Raw genomic sequence first — 24053 nt, 5'->3', positions numbered from 1 at the left:
AAGTCTTTAAACACACACACACACACACACACACACACACACACACACACACTCACACACACACACACACAAAAAAAACACACAAAGAGGTCCAATCCTAAAGGTGGCTAACTGCAGGAAATGGTACTGAGTAGTGAAGGTGAGCGTGGTAATATAACATCCTTGATGACATTGACAAGAACAATGTCAGCAGAGTAGGAGGAAGAAAACCGACAGAAGTAGGCTCATGAGAAAATGGTCAAAAATAAGTTGCAGAAATGTTTGCCATAAAAATGAGCCAAGAAGCAATATAGTAGCTCAAAAAAATGTTTGATCAAGGGAAGTTATTTGTGCTCAAATGCTCATGGTAATGATCCAATGGGAGAAGAATTCATGATGCCAAGGAAAACTGAAGGTCCGTAACAAATGCAAGGGACAGACTCCAGGACACAAGTGTAAGATCAGCCTTACTTCATCCCATTCTGACAATAGGGAAGGTGGAATGTATAGGTAGAGATGCAAGCAGGAAAGACTTGACAGGAGTGAATGTGGAATTTCTTTCCTGGTTGCTTCTATTTTTTTTTCAATTGAAGTAATAAGCAAGATCATGGATTGAAGAATGAAAACAATGAGAGGACATGTTAGAAGGTTGAAGAAGAGCGAAAGTGGTTAAAGAATCATCACTGGTAACAGGAGAAAGAATGTCTAAGTAAAAGTGGGATGAGTGGAGGGCAGCAATCATGACCTACTGGTGATTTAAAGTCATAAATTTAAAATTAAACTAGTTGGCAAGTTTATGGTTTTTTTCTGTCGAAAAGTGCAGAATTTGGGTTTTGTTATGAAGGCAAAGCAGTGGGAGAACGGCATCCGAGTTGAGGGTACATAAGAGAATGACTACAGGGAGAATCTGACCTGGAAAAGGATGGTAACAAACCCTGTTGGTAAGATCACCAGATTGGAGGACTCGACATGGCTGGTGTGGACATTAGGAGACAGTGAGCTAGGAAAAGAAGAGGCAGGAAGTATTTACAGGGAACAATTGTTGAAAGTGAGATTTTGGAAGTGAAACAGTAAGTGATACAATGACAAAGGCAAAAGCATGACCATAAGAACAAGTGGCTGGGATGGGCTGGAGAATAAGATTGTTTAGGGCATCAAGGAGCTAAGGGTCTGGGTATTGAATAGATTATTAAAATTGGCAACAGGAGCCCTGGCCAGCGTGGTTCAGTTAGTTGGGTGTTGCCCCTTTCACTGAAAGGTTGCCAGTTCAATTCTGGATGAAGGCACATGCCCAGGTTACGGACTCAACCCCCAGAAGGGGGCGTGCAGGAGGCAGGCTGTCCATGTTTCTCTCGCATTGATGTTTCTATCTCTCTCTGAAATCAATAAAAACATATGTTTTAAAATTGGCAAACCGGTTTGGCTCAGTGGACAGAGCGTCGGCCTGCAGACTGAAAGGTCCTGGGTTCGATTCTGGTCAAGGGTACATGCACAGGTTGCAAGTTCAATCCCCAGTTGTGGGGCTTGGAGGAGGCAGCTGATGAAGGATTCTCTCTCATCATTCATGTTTCTGTATCTCTCTTCCTCTCTGAAAGCAATAAAAAATAAATTTAAAAAATTAGCCCTAACCGGTTTAGCTCAGTGGATAGAGCGTCAACCTACGGACTGAAGGATCCCAGGTTCGATTCCGGTCAAGGGCATATACCTTGGTTGCAGGCACATCCCCAGTAGAGGGTGTGGAGGAGGCAGCTGATCAATGTTTCTCTCATTGATGTTTCTAACTCTCTATCCATCTCCCTTCCTCTCTGTAAAAAATCAATAAAATATATAAATAAAAAAATTAAAAAATTAAAAATTAAATAAAATTGGCAATGGGAAAAGCAGAGAAGAGTAGGAAGGCAGGTTCTCAACTGTCAGAGAATGCAGGTGAGTTCTCAGAAGGCTGCTAATAAGTGCAACCCGAGGGACCTGTGGGCCACTCTGAAATGTCACTTAGAATTTCGAAGATTTTCACTAGGAAGTAACTGTATACAGTACAGAAAAAATTAAATTAAGGGAGAAAAGTCATACAAAAAATAACTAGTGGAAAACTTATATAAATACAAGTTTGAAATAATCCTATATATTAAAGATGTAATATGCAAATGGTCGTTATGTCGTGAAGCATTAACGACTGACCGAATAACAACCAGATCACGGATCAGCAGGAGGGTGGGGCAGCGAGCTACAGGAGGGGGCAGGGCAGCAAGCTTTGGGGGGGGGGGGGGCCGCGGAGGGAGCTATAGGAGGATGGGGCAGTGGGCGGAGAGCTACAGGAGTGGCAGAGCAGCAAGCTATGGGGGGGCTGGGAGAAGGGGGGCAGGGGAGCTACAGGACGGGGCAGGGCAGCAAGCTATGGGGGAGGTTGGGAGAAGGGGAGGCGGGGGAAGCTACAGGAGGGCGGGGCAGTGGGCGGAGAGCTACTGGAGGGCAGCAGCAAGCTACTGGCACATGGATTCGTGAGCACGGCTACTAATCCTATCTAATAAAGAGGAAATATGCTAATTGACTGCCCCACCCTCAAAGATGGCAGCACCCACAGCCAACAAGGAAGGAATATGGTAATGACTGCCCTACCCTCAAAGATGGCAGCGCCCACAGCCACAAGATGGCAGCATCCAGTCCTCTCAGCCCCACTGGGGCAGCAGGCACGCGGCATGGCCGGGCCCACCACCCAGGCGGGTCCAGCCGCTCCACGTGCCTGCCTCTGGAGTTCCCCAGTTCCCTCAGCCTCCCAGCCGCCCAGGGCCGCCCGAGGCTCAGGTAACCAGGGCCGGCTGAGGCTTGCACTGCCGGCAGTGGCAGCAGCAGAGATGTTATGGGGTGTCGCCTTCCCCTGATTGCCGAGTCGCCTCCCGCCCAAGGGCTCCCAAACTGTGAGGGGGGCAGGCCAGGCTGAGGGACCCCCCCACTCCAGTGCATGAATTTTCATGCACCGGGCCTCTAGTATGGTGATAAATGTCCACCAAAAAGTGAAATGCAGAATTCTGATCATCCAAGCTTCACTCACTTCTATCACTCTACCTAACCAGACCCTGCTGGAAAAAGAGATGAGATTTACAGGATATTTGAAAGCTTTCCAAGAATTGTAACTATATAATAGCAACACATTTGACACCAAAAATATTGTATGGAAAATTATATTTTAAAAGATACAGAACTTTTTAACTTTTCTCTAAAAACTGCATGACGTTCTATAAGCATCAAGAAGGCATTCAACTTCAGAGAAAAAGACTGACACCATTTCTAATTCTATTCAACGGCTGCTAAAAACATTGCCAGTGAGAGACCATCTCACACAAACATCCTCTGATTACAGCATGGAACCTCATCCCTTTGGCAACTTATAAAACAACCAACCTTGTATAAATTTTGGAAACTACTTTGGGCAACCTACTCTATTCTACCTTTTGCAGAAACACAATGCACATTAGCTTACTGAAGACACCTAACAGTCTAGCAGACAAGACTAGAATACATTTGGTCTTGTGTAACCTAGCACTGCACAATATTACTTACTATGGAACTTTTATTCCCCCCACAACACACAATAACACAATCAGCTTTAAAAAAACACTACAGGTTCATAAGCCAAAAATATACTATGAGCTATCATCCTACTGGCCTACTGGCCTAGACTTACTCTTTTTTTTTTTTTTTAAATATATTTTATTGATTTTTTACAGAGAGGAAGGGAGAGGGATAGAGAGTCAGAAACATCGATGAGAGAGAAACATCGATCAGCTGCCTCCTGCACACCCCTTACTGGGGATGTGCCCGCAACGAAGGTACATGCCCTTGACCGGAATCGAACCTGGGACCTTTCAGTCCGCAGGCCGATGCTCTATCCACCGAGCCAAACCGGTTAGGGCTAGACTTACTCTTTATTCCAGTTTTAATTTCCTTTAATAAAATATTTATCTACAGGAGAAAAACCAAGATGGCAGCATAGGTAAACACCTGAACTTGCTGGCTCGTACAACCACTTCAAAACTACAACTAAAAGACAAAACGGACATTATCCAGAACCACAGGAAGGCTGGCTGAGTGGAAATTTTACAACTAGAAGGAAAAGAAAAGCACACTGAGACTCAAAGGAGCTGCGGAAGTAAAGTGCAAAGGTACGGAGGTGCACATGAGAGGGCTGGCAACTGAGTACGCAGCTGGCTTTTTCAATCAGCAGGGAGACACAAGCTCCCGACTGCTCTGAACTCCAGTTCTGGGCGAGATTCTGGGGACCCAGACTCATACAGGGAGAAACTGGACTGTCTGGCAGCAGGCAGAACTCAAGGGCGGCTTTCTCTCAGAGGTGCTTGCAGTGATTACCAAGGGATACTGAGACACAGGGGCCTATTAGGGCAGGGCTGACAGGAAACCAATGCTGTCTGCTCCACCCTGAGACTCCACCCCATCCAAGCTGTGCCCAGAGGCTTTTGCATATGAATGGCCTGGTCCTTTGAAATCTAAACTTACCTAACAAACTGCATCTGAGTCTGAGAGACTCAGAACATCCAAAAGAAGGCCCAAGGCCCCACAGCAGCTTGCATTGATTCACAGCTGGGCCTCATCTAGGCACCTTTAAAACCCAAACAAAGAAGAGGAATCTGTATATCTCTCCTTAGCACCTGCTGGGTGGCCTCAGGCAGAGGCTAAATTAGCACCTCCTTGGAGATCCAAGAGCCAGTGTAGCCAGGCATCAGAGTAGGACCATCCAGATTACAACTCCTCAGATCCATAAGAGACACACTCAGGGGGCAGACTCAGTGAGCACCAAAGCCCCAGTAAAGCAAGTCCTGCCTCATAAGGGTGTCTGTCTCCAGCACAGAAGTTCTACCATGGTAGACACAGCTGAACCTCACAGCCAATTGGCCTGGAGGTCAATTCCTCCCAGTGACACCAACAATCAAGACTTAACTACAGCAAGACTGTGCACACAGCCCACAAAGGGGTGCACCAAGAGTGTCTACCTCAGGTAACTGGGGAGGCTGAGCCACTGGGCCCCATAGGACACCTAGCACACAAAGCCACTCTATATCAACTCAGGGAAGCAGCCAAAATTCGGAGACAAAGAAACAGATCACAAATGAAAGAAATGGAGGAAAGCAAACAACTGGATATAGAGTTCAAAACCACAGTTATAAGGTTTTTCAAGAATTTTCTAGAAAAGGCCGATAAATTTAGTGAGACCCTCGAGGATATGAAAAAGGACCAACTAGAAATTAAGCATACACTGACTGAAATAAAGAATAATATACAGAGACCCAACAGCAGACTAGAGGATCGCAAGAATCAAGTCAAAGATTTGAAATACAAAAAAGCAAAAAACACCCAATCAGAAAAGCAAAAGGAAAAAAGAATCCAAAAATATGAAGATGGTGTAAGGAGCCTCTGGGACAACTTCAAGCGTACCAACATCCGAATTATGGGGGTGCCAGAAGAAGACAGAGAGCAAGATACTGAAAACCTATTTGAAGAAATAATGACTGAAAACTTCCCCCACCTATTGAAAGAAATAGACTTACAAGTCCAGGAAGTGCAGAGAACCCCAAACAAAAGGAATCCAAAGAGGACCACACCGAGACACATCATAATTAAAATGCCAAGAGCAAAAGACAAAAAGAGAATATTAAAAGCAGCAAGAGAAAAACAGTTAGTTACCTACAAGGGAGCACCCATACAATTGTCAGCTGATTTCTCAACAGAAACTATGCAGCACAGAAGGGAGTGGCAAGAAATATTCAAAGTGATGAATAGCAAGAACCTACAACCAAGATTACTCTACCCAGCAAAGCTATCATTCAGAATGGAAGGTCAGATAAAGAGCTTCACAGATAAGAAAAAGCTAAAGGAGTTCATCACCACCAAACCAGCATTATATTGAAATGCTGAAGGGTATTCTTTAAGAAGAGGAAGAAGAAGAAAAAGGTAAAGATAAAAATTATGAACAACAAATACATATCTATCAACAAGTGAATCTAAAAATCAAGTGAATAAAAAATCTGATGAACAGAGTAAACTGGTGAATATAATAGAATCAGGGGCATAGAAAGGGAGTGGACTGACAATCCTCGGGGGGGAAAGGGGTGTGGGGGGTGCAGGAAGAGACTGGACAAAAATCATACAACTATGGATGAGGACAGTGGGGGCGGGGCGGGGGGGGGGGCAAGGGATGGGGTGGGAACCGGGTGGAGGGGAGCTATGGGGGGCGTGTGGGGGGGGGGGAGAGGAACAACTATAATGATCTGAACAATAAAGATTTAATTTTTTAAAAAAAATTTCTCTGCAGATATTAAATAATTTCTACTAAATCAGGACTCTAGGGAAAAAAAGAGTAATCCATTTTTTCACTTCATCAGGACTTACCAAACTATTTCAGTACAGGAAATTTCAGAACTCAGTATACAGACAAGTGCTAATTGTGCAAATTATTATGTGCATTTTCATGATTTTTATTAAGTTCCAATACCTGTTTCCACAATATTTTCTGTTTCTGTTGTCTCCAGACCATCCATGCTGTCCTCGTCTTCCACTGTAGTTTTTCCTCTACTTCGAGGCCTACAAAGAAATAAATACATATAGTTAAATATTAAATTTTAAGTCTTAGAATTAAACTCAATGTAAAGCACCAGTTGTAGGTACACAAAATAAAATAAACATTTCTAACATTTTACTATATTAAATAGTAATATAATACTTTACAGTCATTTCCCCCTCAAATCCTAATGTGCCTTTTACCTGCATGTGAGGACAGACCTGATTACTACGTTTATGCCATCATAACTCACTTTCTCAATTACTCTGCATTTTAGGCTTTGTTCCTCGTTTAGCTAATCTTCAGATGCTGCCCTCTGTCAACAGTCTTGGTCTCTGATCATCTAATGGGTTCCTTTCAAAGTTCATACACCAGGTTATACCACTACATCTAATATTAAGGAGTGATGCCCAGACAGGTATATTTTTAAGAAAACAATGCATACCCTTCAACCACTCAAAGAGAAAAAATTCTAAGTAGTAAGCAAGATTTAGTCATATCAACCTTACAAGTATGACAAAATTTAACTTATAAACACTTAGTGAAGTAAACATAAGAGCTGTGGTATCCCAACCGGGTAGCTCAGTGGTTGAGCATCCACTCATGCACCAAGAGGTCGCTGGTTCGATTCCCGGTCAGGGCACATGCCCAGGTTGCGGGCTTGATCACCAGTGAGAGGTAGAGGAGGTATAGGAGGCAACTGGTCGATGTTGATGTTTCTCTCCCATGGATGTTTCCCTCTCTCTCTTTTCTCCCTCCCCCTTCCTCTCTCTTTTAAAAATCAATAAAAACATTTTTTGAAAGTGTGGTGAAGTGGGATTCTTTAACCCAAGCAATTTAAAAAAAAAACCACACTAATGTTTTTAAATTTTTTCATGTCTTGTAAGGGATAGAAATGAGTCAAAAAATTAAGACAAATAAAATAAAAAAACATGACATTACATATTTTAAAAACTTAGAAATATGCAAAGCAGAATTCAGATTTCAGCACATTAAATTATTACTTAAAACGAAAAAATACAAATAAACTCAGTATTTAGTTGAGAAGCATTAAAAGAATAAAAAATAAGAAATAAAGCATTGATACGGAAAAATAAAGCAAAAGGCTGTTTTAAACAATAGGAAATCCATTTAAATCTTATTTAGTACACTCAACAATTAAAACAAATAAAGGAGATATAATAATTTTTAAATAAGAATTTTTTAGAGTTAAAGTGATCAAAGTCCAAATGGTTTTATAAATGAATTATTGCACACTGTCAAAAGGTCATCTCTAGCCAAAACCGGTTTGGCTCAGTGGATAGAGCGTCAGCCTGCGGACTGAAGGGTCCCGGGTTCGATTGCGGTCAGGGGCATGTAACTTGGTTGCGGGCACATCCCCAGTGGGAGGTGTGCAGGAGGCAGCTGATCGATGTTTCTCTCTCATCGATGTTTCTGACTATCTGTCCCTCTTCCTTCCTCTCTGTAAAAAATCAATAAAATATATAAAAAAAAAAGGTCATCTCTACCCAAAAAATACAATTAAAAAGAAACACCTGAACCAAAACCCTAATAAATATAGCAAAAACTATATAGATTAAAGAAAGTATTGCCCTAGCCAGTGTGGCTCAATTGGTTGAGCATCACCCCATGCACCACATGGTCCCTGGGGTTCCATTCCCCATCAAGGCACATACCCAGGTTGTGGGCTCGATCCCCAGTATGGGGCATGTAGGAGACAAACAATCATCGACGTTTCTTTCGCTCTCCCTTCCTCTCTCACAAATTAACAAAAACGTATTTTTAAAAACCTAAAAATATGAGTAAGTATAATCAAAATACAAGCATGATTTAATATTAAAAATTTGTCAATATAACACACGAGGTCAAACAGCCAAAACAGCATCATTTCAAATTTCATGAGGGGAGGGGAGAAAGAGGCAGAACTAAATGAGACTTCAAAAACTTAATGCCCATATTAATCTTATAAATTAAAACTAATCTGAGTTACTAAAATAATATAGGAGACTTCTACTTAAAGCCACCTGGGAGTAAGATTCAAAATTACCCTCCAGCCATCAACAACTAGAAAACCAGACAAAATATAAGAAACAGCCATTATCAGACACTGGACAACAGGCACGGACAGGACTGGAATCTCTGAACAAAGGTAAATAAACAAGGTGAACTCTGCCATCACAAAAGCTGTCTGCATGGAGTTAATTTAAACTACACCAGAGAGTGGCACTCAGAGACGGGCAGTTGTGCTAAAAAGTGGGGACAAATCATCAGTCCAGGAGGCTAAAAGAGGTATGGGACAGAATTTCTGTGCTGTGGAGTGCAAAGAGCTCTCCAGAACCCTGCATGAGGTTACCTGTGAGTTTTTATCTGCATAACAATCTGTATAATTGTGCTGTAAAACCCCATAAGGCTGAACAAGAACACCTTCAAAAAAAGGACGATTATTGAAGAGTTGCAATACAAGCAAGCCCCAGAGCTCACAGAGTGCTAAGAAAGACCTCATTGACTATGCATTCAGTAGAGACCACAGTGGAACACATCTTCAGGAGTAGGGCTAACAAATACTATTCTAGACCTAAAAGAGCTGACAAGTAAGTCTCAACAGAACCCAAATGATCCACAACTAACTTCCCTGACAGGCAAGAAAAAAAATTCAACACTTATGAAAGCATTACAAAATCTAGCTCTTAGCAACCACAAAATCACAATATGTTGCATACAATAACATTTTACGAAGCAAAAAAATTGTCAGCCATAATCAGAATAAAAATCAAAGAATAGAAACAGAAAACAAAAATGATATAAGGGACAAGACTGGACATTAAACCAGCTATATCAGTATGCCTCATACGCTCAAGAATGTAATAGAAAATGAATATGAAGAGAGAAATAGAGATATTAAATATAAACAAAATGGAACTCATAGAGGTACATTAAATGATAACCTCAGCATTGTCCAATGCGGCTAAATGGTTAGAGCATCAGCCCTCACAACTAAGGGTCTCAGATTCAATTCCCAGTCAAGGGCACATACCTGGGTTTCGGGTTTGCTCCCTGCCCCATGGGGGTGCATGAGGGAGGCAATCAATTGATGTCTCTCTCTCACATCAATGTTTGTTTCTCTCCTGCTCTCTCTCTACCTTTCTCTCCCTCTCTCCCTCCTTCCCTACCTTCCAATCAACAACAAAAAGATAACATCTAATAAAAATTTCACTTTGAAAGATCAACATCTGATTAGAAACAGCAAAAAGAAAAAAAAAGATAACTGACCTTAAAGACATACCAAAAAATAATAATAATCTATCCAAAATTAAAGGACAAGTGAAAAAGGACAAACAGCTACAGGTGGCTTTACTGATTAATTCTATTAAACATTTAAGAAATAATACTAATCCTATACTATCTGCAGGATGTACTGGAGGAAGGAATACTTCCTCATTCTATGAGGTAGGCATTAAGCTGACAGCAAAATCAAAGACATAATCAAACATCCATCATAAACAAAAATCCTATTTCACAGAATTTAAAAAAGGGCATTCTACCACCATTTTCCCCAGATATTAAAATTATCATACCAAGTCAAACTAAGAAAAATGCAATACAGCCTGTTTTTTCACTAAGAACATAAAAAAAATCTCAAGCAAGGGGGTCCAGTTGTATGTATGATTTAGAAATATGCCACCCACTGAATGCAAATATAAAACATGAAAATAATATATGGAACAACTATTTGAGTTTCCTTAATCAGTTAACTACCATGCATCCAAAACAGAAATCATCCCCACACACCACAATATTTTGAATTTAATTAAAAAAATAAATTTGCAATGAATATTATAAAAATAAATATATTACTCACAATTCCAGTATTCTTGAATATTTTCAGCTGAAAATTCTCATGAAAAATGATTTTAAAGTTGGTCAGGGCTGACACTTAGGGAAAACATTTTTTTTTTTAGGCTCACGTGGCATGTGGGGAAGGTCCACTGCTTGCATCTACAGACGCTTATGGCATACAATGGGTTAAAAATATATAGCATGCCCAGCCAGTGTGGCTCAGTGGTTGGGTGTCAACCTATGAACCATGAGATCACGGTTCAATTCCCCGTAGGGCACATGCCCAGGTTGCAGCTCAATCCCCAGTAGGGGGCATGCAGGAAGCAGCCAATCGATGATTCTCTCTCATCATTGATGTTTCTATCTCTCTCTCCCTCTCCCTTCCTCTCTGAAATCAATAAAAATATATTTTAGAAAAAAAAAAATAGTAACAGCAGGTTGATCAGGAACAAACACCAAAATGCAAAGTATTGCTAAAATGTCACTGACTTCACTCACTACTTTACCTCTCCAGTATCCCCTGTACTGAATGAACTCAATGCAGTTTGAAACCCAGAAGAGCGTGCAGAGGAGGTGTGAGTGCCTGAGCTGATCTGCAACCTGCCCATGGGTGGGCCTGACCCTAATCAGTACAACAAGACTTTCAGAAGTGAACTAATAAGATGTCTAGCAAAGTCCCAGGGTGACTAATTGGTGCTGCACACACAGTACAGGCAGACAGCATCTGTCACATGCCCATGAGACAAGTGATCATTTTCTCGTTGGATTCTTGGACATAACACTCTCATAAAACTTCTCCCATATTTTTCCTTCTGCTGGTTCCGCTTCCTCTTTATTGACCTCTAAATAGTAGAGTGCCCAGGGCTCGGGCACAAAGTCTCTTCTCCACATACAAAGGCTCATTCCCTGGGCAATCTCACCCAGTCTCTTGACATTTAAGCTGTTATTGGCCCAAATTCCTCCACTCCCTACCTGTCCACTGTTAACTCATATTTAACTGTCTACCCAACAGCTCCACTTGGATTCAAACAAGCATTTCAAGTTAACATGTCAAAAAACAAATCTGATTCCACACTTGCTCTTTTTCCAGTGTTTCCTATCTCAGTAAAGAGTGACACCAATCACCCAAGTAGCTCAGCTTCATAATTTTAGATTCCTCTCTCTCATGCCCCATATATCAATCACATCAGCAAATCCTGTCAGCTCTACCTTCAAGATATGTTCCAGTTACACTGTCAACAGCCTAATATCACCATGGGTTTTTTGTTACTATTACAATTGGAAATTACATAACTCACCTTTACTGAGTATTTAGTATGTAAGAGACACTCTTATTACCATCTCTATTTACATATGAAAAAAGTGAAACTCAGAGAAGATAATGGCTATGCCCAAATTTAATGGCTCTGGCTCCATAGCAACATTCTTAACCACTGAGTATACTGCAATTAGTGGCCCCTGTTTCCACTCTCACTGGCCTACAGGCTCTCCGAACAATTATTAATGATAATTTAAAGCCTTAAATTAAATCAGGTCACTCTTCCTTCCTCTCATTGGCTACACATCACACCTAGAAAAAATCCTCCACGGCCTACTTGATGTGTCTATCCTGGTTCCCTCTGAGGTCATATATGAGCACACTCCTCCTTCCACACCATGGCCCTGCTATACTGCCCTTTCATGAACACACCTAGGATGTTCCACTTTAAAGCCTTTGCATATTTACCTGTTGTTTTATCAATCTGTCCCTTCAACTGGAATGAAATCTCCATGAGTGTTAGAACTCTGTTCTATTCACTACCGCACTTTCAATGCCTAACAGTACCAGCCGTATCACAGGCACTCAAAACAGGCTTTGCTGAATGAACACAATGGTTCTACAACTCGGGAGGAAAATACACATTTAATAACAAGAATTGAGATAGCTACCTAACCATTCTAAAGATGCAAATTATAGCCCGGCTGATGTGGCTCAGAGGTTGGGCATTGACCCAGGAACCAAGAGGTCACCGGTTGATTTCTAGTTAGGGCACATGTCTGGGTTGCAGGTTTGATCCCCAGTAGGGGGTGTGCAGGAGGCAGCCGATCATGATGTTTCCCTCTCAATGTTTCATTCTCTCTATCCCTCTCCCTTCCTCTGTCTATAAAATTCAATAAAAACGTATTTTAAAAAATAAAATAAAATAAAGATGCAAATATACTTCTGCTTCCCACTGAGCAGAAAAATAAATTTCATATGGGGTCAAACTTTATTTATTTATTTATTTATTTATTTATTTATTTATTTATTTAATCCTCACCCGAGGATATGTTTATTGATTTAGGGAGAGAGAAAGGGGCGGGGGGGAGAGAATTATCAATGTGAGAGAGAAACATGAATCAGTTGCCTCCCGTAAGCATCCTGACCGGGGATCAAACCTGCCACTTTTTTGGTATACAGGACAATGTTCCAAATGAGCCACCCAGCCAAGGACTGGGGTAAAACTTTAAAAGTAAGCCATGTAACATAATACTAAATGTTTGTCATTAAGGTAAATAAAGAAAAAATAAGAACTTCTAACACCACAAGGGAACAGACAAAACTGTCATCATTGGCAAACATCACCACCAACATCTATTAGGAAACACAGGTTAATTAACTGAAAAGTGAAGAGTTCTCAAAGATTGTCAGATCAACACAGTAACAAAAACATCAACAACTTTCCTGTACTTCATGCTGAACAAACAGCAGCGATAATCAATTCAAATGCAATAAAACAATTAAATTACTAGGGATCACTTCAATAAAAAAATATAATAAACCTTATTCATGAACATGAAGAAAAAAATAAACAAGTAAACAGAGAAAATCTAACATAAAAAGGAACAAAGGATTCAAATAAGCCATGTGTAGACAAAATGATTCAACCTAGAAATATGACAAAGTGTTCAACTTCACCAAGTAATCAGGGAATTCAAACAGTGAGATGGGAAGTGAAAAGTACTAATACAACCCAGGGACAGTGGGAACACAGAAGAGACGAAGACTCACACGTAACAGCTGCAGGGGTGTGAATAATGTAGCGTATACTGGAAGGCAATTTAGCAATACGTACCAAATATAAGATATTCACACCATTTGCTCTCTCAGCTTCATGTCTAGAACTCTACCCAACTTCACGTGCATAAATATCTAGATAATATATATATATAAGAACATTCACTATAGAACAAACAACATAAAAGCTGGTTGAGGGGATATTGAAATAAAGTATGTGCTAGCCATTCAATGATTTTCAGTTATTATTAGTACAAAAAGGAAGACCTATTTGTACTAATAAAGAAAGACCTCTAAGACTAAGACATAGTTTAATGAGAAAAAGTGCACTACAGAATATACATGATTCCATGAAAGTTTTATAAGTGTACACACATGTATAAATAAGCATTTGTGTTTTATAACTATGTGTATTTACACACAAAAAAACACACAGCAAAATAGTTAGAATGACAGGACTAAACTGTTAACAATGGTCTCCTCTGGAGGCATGAAGGAAAACCAAGGGCCAAGGAAGGGCCTTTCGACTCCTGGCAAGTTCTTTATAAAGAGCATATATCCTATCTAATAAAGACGGAATATGCAAATTGACTGTCACTCAGTGACAAAAATGACGGCGCCCACATCCAATAAGAAGGAAATATGCAAATTGACGCAAAAAAGATGGCGGGGGCCAGGCCAGGCCAGGCCTCTGGGCAGTGCGCGCGCAGATGCGGAGCAGTCAGGGCGGGGCGGGACTCCGGCTATGAGGGGGCGGGGGGGGCGGGGAGTGGAGGCAGCTACAGGAGGGTGGCAGGGCCAGAGCGAAGGCAGAAGGCGGCAGCCAGAGGGAAGGCCTGGGACCTGGGTGCTGGAGGGAAGTCAGTGCCAGCAGCCAGGGGAAGGAAGGCCTATTCTTGCACGAATCTTCATGCATCGGGCCTCTAGTTCATCTATAATTTAGTAAGTGGGTGAAGGGTTATAAGATGTTTTTCCTTGGGAACCACTGGGAGAGCGCTTTATCTTTTATGCTCTAGTACAGTGGTCGGCAAACTCATTAGTCAACAGAGCCAAATATCAACAATACAACGATTGAAATTTCTTTTGAGAGCCAAATTTTTTAAACTTAAACTTCTTCTAACAGCACTTCTTCAAAATAAGACTTGCCCAGGCCGTGGCATTTTGTGGAAGAACCACACTCAAGGGGCCAAAGAGTCGCATGTGGCTCACGAGCCGCCGTTTGCCGACCACTGCTCTAGAATAAAATTAGATTATTTCTAATCCTACTCTATATAGCAAACCTTCCAAAATAATGTTATCTCATGACAGTCCTTAGGAGTCATATGCAAAAATAAAGGAATAGCCTTAACCGGTTTGGCTCAGTGGATAGAGCGTCAGCCTGCAGACTGAAAGGTCCCAGGTTCGATTCCAGTCAAGGGCATGTACCTTGGTTGCGGGCATATCCCCACTAGGAGGTGTACAGGAGGCAGCTGATTGATGTTTCTCTCTCATCAATGTTTCTAACTCTCTATCCCTCTCCCTTTCTCTCTGTAAAAGAAAATCAATAAAATATATTTTAAAAAATAATAATAAAGGGCCTTGACTGGTTTGGCTCAGTGGATAGAGCGTCGGTCGGCCTGCGAACTCAAAAGTCACAGGTTCAATTCTGGTCAGGGGCATGTACCTTGGTTGTGGGCACATCCCCAGTAGGGGGTGTGCAGAAGGCAGCTGATTGATGTTTCTCTCTCATCAATGTTTCTAACTCTCTCTCCCTCTCCCTTCCTCTGCAAAAAATCAATAAAATATGTTTTAAAAAAATGTGTACCTTTAAAAAAATAAAAAAGTAAAGGAATAGTTTATGGTGTTTGGGGTTTGTTTATAATAATAGTTAGAAATGCCTCTGTGATTAAAGCCTATGGCCTGATTTTTCAACCTGTGATACTTCTAACCATTAGGAGACCACATAAAATAACAAACCACCAGGAAACTGAAAAATTGTGCCAATCATTCAGATTATTAAAAAAAAAAATCCCTGTGACTATTTTGTTCAATAATTTGATATCTATCTTGTGTATGAACATATGTATATACAATACATATCTACACAATAAAAACTGAGTCACTACATTACTGTTCTATGGTCAGAATGCAACTTGCCCCTTAAGCCACCTAAAATATGTCACTTACTGAATATTAAATAATTCTTCTTAAAAATATTACTAATACAGTAGTGTTTTTTAAAGAGAAAAAACAATCATATTCTCAAAAGAAAAACAAAAAATAATAAATAATATGACCAGCAATTTAAAAAAATGAAATGGACTTTAAACACAAAATATTCAACCTCACTAACAATTTTAGAAATGGAAATTAAAGTAAGGAGATATCATTTTACAAATCAAATGAGCAAAGGGTGATAACACCCTCATCTGGGCATGTTACAGGAAAACAGATGCTAGAGCAGCCGTGGGCAAACTACGGCCCGCAGGCTGAATCCGGCCCGTTCGGCTCTTCTATCCGGCCCGCGGAGCCGAAAGAGTGGAGGGTTCTCTTGCTCTCCCCTCTGCTCCTTTACTTTGAATTTATATTAGTTCACACAAACACTCCATCCATGCTTTTGTTCCGGCCCTCCGGTCCAGTTTAAGAACCCATTGTGGCCCTCGAGTCAAAAAGTTTGCCCACCCCTGGGCTAAAGTATGAGTGTAAATTGGACAACCAAACAGAGAATATCCTAAATACAGAGCATATAGAACGCAGCTCTTATTTAGACTCTTGTGTCAGAAAGGTTTTAGAGGAAAATCATCCGGTATTATAAAGACTGAAATGTTATGCAAGTAATTGTCAGGGTAAATTTATGTAGCAATAAGAACATTATAGGTAAAAAAAAGAAAAACATCCAAGAGTTTTGCAACTACATAGCTAATAATCATCACAGCAACTCAAAATAGGTATAATAATTAAATGACATCATCCCTCCAACATTGTAAGTACAGTCGGATACATTTACAGCTGATAATTACATACAGAGTGTCAACAAGTATGACTGTTTAGCTAAATTTAGGTTTTACAAAGACTTGAACATTTGGAGTGAGGAGGAATTACATATCATAATTACCATAAATAAAACTTCCTAATAAATACCTAACGATATTGTTTTTATTGTTGTTTTATTTTTACCACTCTGCAACTGAAGTAGTTACAGTAGTATACAGAATTTTCAATAATAGACAGTTGTGAAGTTTGAGCATTTGTTAAGAATGACAGTCCAAAAAACAGAAATGCAAAGCACAAGGAAGAGATCCATGCAGAGATCAAATTTTCAGAAGGACCGTGAATTAAAAAATGACAAACTAATCTCACATCTACTTTGTTTACCTGAAATTTCCTTTAAAGTAAGACTTCTTGCAGGGAGGGGTACGTGGGAACTGTACTTTCTGCGCACTTCTATAAACCTAAAACTGTCCTAAAAAATTAAATCTATTTTTTTTTTAATGTATTGAGCCATTTTTTTAAAAACTTCCTTACTTGCAGTCCAAGCTCTTGTCAGGTACTCTCCTCAGACCCCCGGGAACTTGGCTCCGGCCGCCCCACCCCTCCATGGCTCCCTGCAGCCCCCCGCCTGTCAGGAGGCTTCCAGGGCTCCCTGCTGTGGGCAGCGTGGCCCTGGGGCAGGGGGTGGGGGTGCGGGGAGCAGCTCCAGTCAAGTTTAGTAAACCCCAGGTCGGCATCAGGATTCGGCTGCAGAGGAGTCTGCCTGGGCTAGACGAAATTGCGCTAGAGGCAGAATCCCACCCCACGGCCCCGCCCACCCTGTGAACTGTCATGATGTGACGGTGTCCCGGATAATTTGCATATTCCTCTATTATAGATAGATAGATAGATAGATAGATAGATAGACTGACAGACAGATAGATAGGAGATGGCGACGTAACCACGAAACTATGTACGTTGAGTCCGACATAACCCAAGGACTGTCTGTATATATAATCTATATATATATATAAAAGCCTAAGCAACTGTTAAGACTAGTCGACCGAACGACTGGTCGACCGGTCGCTATGACGCACACTGACCACCAGGGGGCAGATGCTCAACACAGGAGCTGCCCCATGGTGGTCAGTGCACTCCCACAGCCAACCTCCTGCAGCCAGCCAACCTCCCGCGGTCCCTCCCTACAATCGGCCCCAATTGCCAGCCAGGTCAAGGGACCCCACCTGTGCATGAATTCGTGCACCGGGCTTCTAGTTATATATAAAATTACATGCAGAAGGAATGCAAAATTTCACAATTTTAAGTTAAAAAGGAATTTTCCTCCACTCCAAATATCCCACCTTCCTCCAAGCCTTAATTCCAGACTCCTAAAAGGTCCTTGACTCTATATCTCCTCCTCTTCTCCCAAGGCCTATGGACTTAGTGCCATGGTGTTCTACCTTGGCATCTCTTTTAGAGATGCCTTTCATTGTTATTTAAACTGTGATTTCTTAATTAACTATTAAAACAATGGGGCTTGGTTTTCTTTTCTTTTTACTTCTTGCTCCCTATCTAGACTGTTAAGTACCCTAAAAAAAAAAGCCTCTTTTGTGCTTACCACCCTGCCCAGTACCTGCCAGACTCTTCTTGTACAAAGTGGATATTAAGGTGATTAATTTTTGTACCCATTTCTAGATTTACATCTGCATTTACCGGGATATCACTTCCCAGTCTCATGTTCCTTAACCAGTTAATATGAAAACAATAATGATGAACCATGAAACACAATTAACAAACTCAAGTTCCAATATTTCCTTCACTCTGAAACAAAAACTTTCTTTACCATACTAAGTCAGAAGTCCTGGGTTTGGGGGGGAGTGCATCTTAATTTTCTGTGTTCTATTTTCAACTTCAAAAAACTCTCTCTTGAACTCTTTCTTCCATAGCCTAGCTTCTAGCAGCCGTGGGCAAACTAAGGCCCGCGGGCCGGATCTGGCCCGTTCGGCTATTCTATCCGGCCCGCGGAGCCGAAAGAGCGGAGGGTTCTCTTGCTCTCCCCTCCGCTCCTTTACTTTGAATTTATATTAGTTCACACAAACACTCCATCCATGCTTTTGTTCCGGCCCTCCGGTCCAGTTTAAGAACCCATTGTGGCCCTCGAGTCAAGAAGTTTGCCACCCCTGTTCTAGAAAGAACCCTTGTATTGTGTTTCCCTCCTTACTCATCTACCCTTCACCCCTCTATCCAAGGCCTTCGTAACACAAACAAAACATCTTCCAAGGCCACTCCTTGACTGACTTCTAAACTCCATCTTCCTATTCTTTCATTTGAACCAGTTTCCCCCAAACTTTTCACAGAAGTCATGTAAAAATAAAAACCTAGCCCAGTGTGGTTCAGTGGCTGAGCATCAAACCCAGAGGTCACAGGTTCCATTCCAGGTATGCCCAGGGTTTCCAGCTCAATCCCAGGAGGCAGCCGATCTATGTTTTTCTCTCATCTTTCTATCTCTCTATCCCTCTCCCTTCCTCTCTGAAATCAATAAAAAAAAATTTTTTTTAAAACTAGTCACATGCTGAGTATTGATAATTTAAATCTAAGCTTGTTTCAAAAATAACCCAAAATGAAAGGAGGGGAGGGGAGGGGTGGGGTACAGGAGAAACATAACTAATTACAAGGCTATTAAAACTACCGTGTTTCCCCGAAAATAAGACATCCTCCGAAAATAAGACCTACGTATAGGTTTCCTTCTGGGTGAAATATAAAGCATCCCCCAAAAATAAGGCCCCCAAGCTCTGTCTCAGAATGAAAATTAATTTACCGTAAACTGGTCGCTAGGGCCGCCCCGACTGGCAACCAGTGACATTACACGGAGTCCTGACGTCACTGCTGTGTGGAGGCAGAGCGGAGGTTGGAGTGAGCGGTGAGCGTGGGGCAGGAGAGAGGAGGAGACTTTCGCAGATGCGTGTAGAAGAACAGGAGGATTAGAGCGGACGGGACGCGGCGAAGGTGGTGAGTGCTGGTCTGTCTCTGGTGACACTACTGATGCTCGCGGCCGCCTTCGTGATGACTGAAGGTTCTCAGTCAGTGGCAGACCCTGCTCCAGCCCAGATCCAGGCCCCAGCAAGCACAATGACAGTCCCCAGGCAGGCCCCAGGGGGTAAATGTCTGATAAAGGGGTAGGGGGAATGTCTGGTGAAGGTGTTCAGTGGCACAGGGGTGGGGGGAGGGGGATCAGTTAAAATGACACAGGAGGATCAGAGGGGGCAATCAAAATGACACAGGAGGATCAGAGGGGACAATCAAAATGACACAGGAGGATCAAAAGGGGTTACTAAAATGGTAATCCCCCCTCTGATTCTCCTGTGCCATTTTGATTCCCCCCTCTGATGCCCCCTGTGTCATTTTGAGTGATCCCCCTCCCCCCACCTTGATACCCCAAATTCCTTTTTTTTTACCCCTAGAGCACAAAAAGAAAAAGCTACTCCGTGGAGTACAAGAAAGGAATCGTGGAAGACTCTTGGAGCCAAAATCTTACTGCTTTCTGCAAAGAGAAGATGTTGAGTATCCGATTGGTCCGAAATGGCGAGCAGAGTATGGTAACCTCATTGAACAAGTGGACAAGGGAAATGCTAAAAAGCGCAAGTGAAGATCAGGTCGGCAACCATTATTTTCCGAGCTGGAAGACCTGATCTGTGAATGGGTTGTTGACAGGAGAGCAAAGGGTTTGGTTGTGAATAGGGCTCAGATTCAAGAATTTGCCCTAGCAATGGCACCACAGTTTGACATAGCCCCCGAAGACTTCAAAGCATCACAACACTGGCTGGATAATTTCCTTCAGCGAAGTGAACTGTCTTTAAGAAGATCTACAACATTGTTTAGGTTGGAAGATACTCAAGTTATTAAGCGAGCACTTGCATTCAAGTCCTTTATTGATGATGCTGACTTCTCTAAATACAATCTTTCCAACATGATTCCTATGGATGAAACTGCAGTGTTTATGGGCCAATCAACTCAAACAACAATTGAACAGCAGGGTGCCTCCTTAGCATACATTCCCTCCACTGCTTACGAAAGTGCACGTGTTTCCTGTATTTTGGCAATTCGTCTGGATGGCACTAAAATCCCACCTTTAATCATTTCTAAGGGCAAGAAGGAAAAGATTGAACGTGTTTTGGGTGTTTTTATTCTTGAAACTGAAAAGGCCTGGGCCACACAAGCAGTTATAAGGAAGTGGGTCGATTTAATGCTGCCGCTTGTTATGCAAGGGAGCCAAAGAGGTCTGCTAGTCTGGGATGCAGCCAGCACTCACCGCGCTAAAGACATGAAGGCATTTCTTCACGAAAGAAAAATAGATCAGATAATGATTCCCGCAGGAATGACGGCCTATCTCCAGACTCTTGATATTGCAATAAACAAGCCATTCAAAGACAATTTGCGCATGGAAATTAATGACTACATTGAAAATAGAATGGAGAGAAATCAGCGTGGAAACTTTGTGAAACCTAAACTGCTAGAAGTTGTGACTTGGGTGAAGAATTCATGGGAGAAAATCACTGACAGTTGCATTGCAAATGCACTGCGAGCAGGCTACCTTGACAAGAAGTACTCATTTAAAGACAGTGCTATTGCTAAACATGAGAGATTTGGTCCACTGATTCTGAAAGAAATGGAGTCACAAGAAATTCACCAGGAAATTCAGGAATTGGATTGTTATGATGATGTTCCAGAAGATGATGACATGATTGTCATTGAATAAATGAGTAAATTCTTGATACTGTAGGATTCACAGTTTGTCTGGTTTGCGTTGACAACTACCGTACTACCGTACCGTATACAGGTAATAAATTTCCTTTATTTTCATTTAACAATAAATGTGTACCGTATTCTTCTTCATGGAAAAATAAGACATCCCCTGAAAATAAGACCTAGCGTGTCTTTGGGGGCAAAATTTAATATAAGACACTGTCTTATTTTCGGGGAAACACGGTAGGTGATGGGAACATGAAGAAATTTGATATGAAAATATCTCTACTTTTATTTGTATATAATATTCCATGAAAAAAGCTCCTAGAAATATTTATTTACTTGATCGAACTGTACGACTAAAAGTACACCTAAAGCAGTATCATAGACTCTTAATATCAGCAGGATTTATTCAATTTGATACCCAGTGAATGAAACCCTCCCAAAGGTCCTAGACAAGATATCTAACCTCTACTTCATTCAATGCACAGCATATAACAACAACGCCTAGATGGAGATACAAGTATGAGTAAGAGAAACACATCAAACTTGAAAACTGGTCCTGGCCAGCTTGAGGGAGACAACCAATCGATGTCTCTCTCTCACATAGATGTTTCTCTCTCTCTCTCTCTCTCTCTCTCTCTCTCTCTCTCTCTCTCTCCCCCCCCCCACTCCCCCTCTCCTTCCACTCTCTTTAAAAAATCAATGGGGGGAAAATATCCTTGGTTAAAGATTAAAAATACAACAACTTGTGTGTATGGGAAATAAACAGTAGAGTGTCTCAAGTATAGTGAATACAAACCAATAGATTAGCTGAGAGAGGAGAGACTGCTTATGATCGGTGAAGACTTCACAAAGAAGGATGGGTTGGATTTCAGAATGAAAGTGAAGAGAGGGAGGAGAGAGAAGTAATTCAAGTAGGAAGAATGCCTTGAGCAGGTAGAGGTGAGGGTAAAAATCTGCCACATCCAGAAGAAAACAAATAAAATGGACCCAGGACATGGGAAGGACTTGAATGCCACACTAAGGTGTTTGAACATAATTGAGCAGATAGGTCCTAAACATTTTACAGCAAAAAAAAATCAGAATCAATTACACACTGGAAGAAATAACCCTGTCAATTTAATAATCCAGATTAGAAAATAAGGCCTGAAAGAAGTGTTCAACGGACAGCTTCTTCTGTGATAAATAAGTCTAAACAGTCAGCTCAAGTCTTGTTCGGTTTTTATTTCAAGCCAAAATATGATTGTTCGTTTATTCAACTAATACTGGAATGCTAGCTGTGTGCTGGGAACCATTCTGGGGATCTAATCATTCTTACGTAGTAGTCCAGTTCCATAACAAGAGCAGTGGTTCTCAACTTGAGAAGGGGGACATTTTTTTAAACACACGCACACGCACACACACAATTGGCAATGTCTGAAGACATCTGGTTGGTGGAGCCTGGGAATGCTGCCAAACATCCCTCAAGGCACCCCACACAAGGAAGCGGCCAGCCCCAAACTTCAACAGTGCCGAGATGAGCAGCCCTGCTCCAGAGCAGCATTACTTGGCAATGAACGTGCTGTTTCCACATTTACTTGTTTTCTTTTATATTCAGACAGCTAAAATTATGATTCAATTGTAAACTTATAGAGGGCAAGGAGGTACTTACATTCCCAAACCAATCTTCAATGCTCTTTTACAGATTTTTTTTTAAATCACAACTCCCAGCACTGGCAGGAAAATAGATAAATAGGCATTCTATCTAATAAAGAGGGAATATGCTAATTGTCACGTCCTCACAAATATGGCGGTGCCCAAAGTCAATAAGGAGGGAATATTATAACAGACTGCCACGCCCTCAAAGATGGCAGCACCCACAGTCACAAGATGGCCGCACCCAGTCCCCTCAGCCCCGCCAGGCCTGCCCCCAGGTGGGTCCGGCCACTCGGCGCACCTGCTTCCGGAGTCCCCCAGTCCCCTCAGCCCCCAGCCGCCCAGGGCCAGCCCGAGGGACGACCAAACGACTGAACAGCAGGCGGTATGGGGCGACCTGGCCGGCAGGGAGGGTAGTGAGGGACGACCAAACAAATGAACAGCAGGCTGCATGGGGCGACCAGGCCGGCAGGGAGGGTAGTTGGGGGCAACGGGGGGGGGGGGGGGGGGGGGGGCAGTAAGAGGCAACCAGGCCGGCTGGTGGTGGGGCAGTTGGGGGTGATCAGGCTGGTGGGGGGGCAGTTCAGGACGATTAGGTTGGCAGGGGGGGGCAGTGAGGGGTGACTAGGCCTGCGGAGGGGGGGGCACCTGGGGGCAACCAGTTAGGGGCAACCAGGCAGGCAGGCAGGTGAGCGATTAGGAGCCAGCAGTCCAGGATTGTGAGAGGGATCCCAGACTGGAGAGGGTGCAGGCTGGGTTGAGGGGACCCTTCCCACCCATGCATGAATTTCGTGCACTGGGCATCTAAGTATTCATATATTATTGTTAGGAGCATAAATTGGTACAATTATGCCATAGTGATATTTGTGAATATTAAAAGTCTTTAAAATCTACATATCTTTTGGCCCAGGAATTCCACTTAGGAATTTATCATGAGTAAATAATCAAGTGCATAAAGGTTTAGCTGTCAGGATGTTCACCCCCACACTGTTTTAACTGTCAAAGACTAGGGGAAAAAAATCCTCCTTGTTCAACAAGAAAAGACTATTCAGATGAGTCATTTCTCGAAGCAAGGTGATGCTCTGCAGCTACTAAACTCCTGTAGCACTATGGTTATTGACATGGAAATCTTTATATGACAGCCCTCCTTAAGTGTACAAATATAAACAATACTAAAGGCCCAGTGCATGACATTCGTGCACTGTGGGCGGGGGTTGGGGGGGTCGTCCCCTCAGCCCAGCCTGCACCCTCTTGCAGTCCAGGACCCCTCGGGGGATGTCCACCTGCAGTCAGACATCC

The 24053-nt window shown here is 42.1% G+C and overlaps 1 protein-coding gene across 14 annotated transcripts in view; it reads right to left on the bottom strand.

Moving 5' to 3' along the window:
* KMT2C (lysine methyltransferase 2C) overlaps positions 1–24053 on the bottom strand; it is a 274626-nt gene that overhangs the window by 183225 nt on the left and 67348 nt on the right. For all 14 annotated transcript variants that reach the window (XM_080665925.1, XM_080665931.1, XM_080665933.1 and 11 more), the window contains one exon: positions 6485–6573. In XM_080665925.1, the coding sequence (XP_080522051.1) occupies positions 6485–6573 (89 nt within the window). The remainder of the gene's footprint in view (positions 1–6484; positions 6574–24053) is intronic.

The sequence above is a fragment of the Plecotus auritus genome (assembly GCF_963455305.1).
Source record: "Plecotus auritus genome assembly, chromosome: 4".
Taxonomy (NCBI): domain Eukaryota; kingdom Metazoa; phylum Chordata; class Mammalia; order Chiroptera; family Vespertilionidae; genus Plecotus; species Plecotus auritus.
Note: the sequence above shows the minus strand (reverse complement) of the source record. Positions and strands in the feature narration are given on the sequence as shown.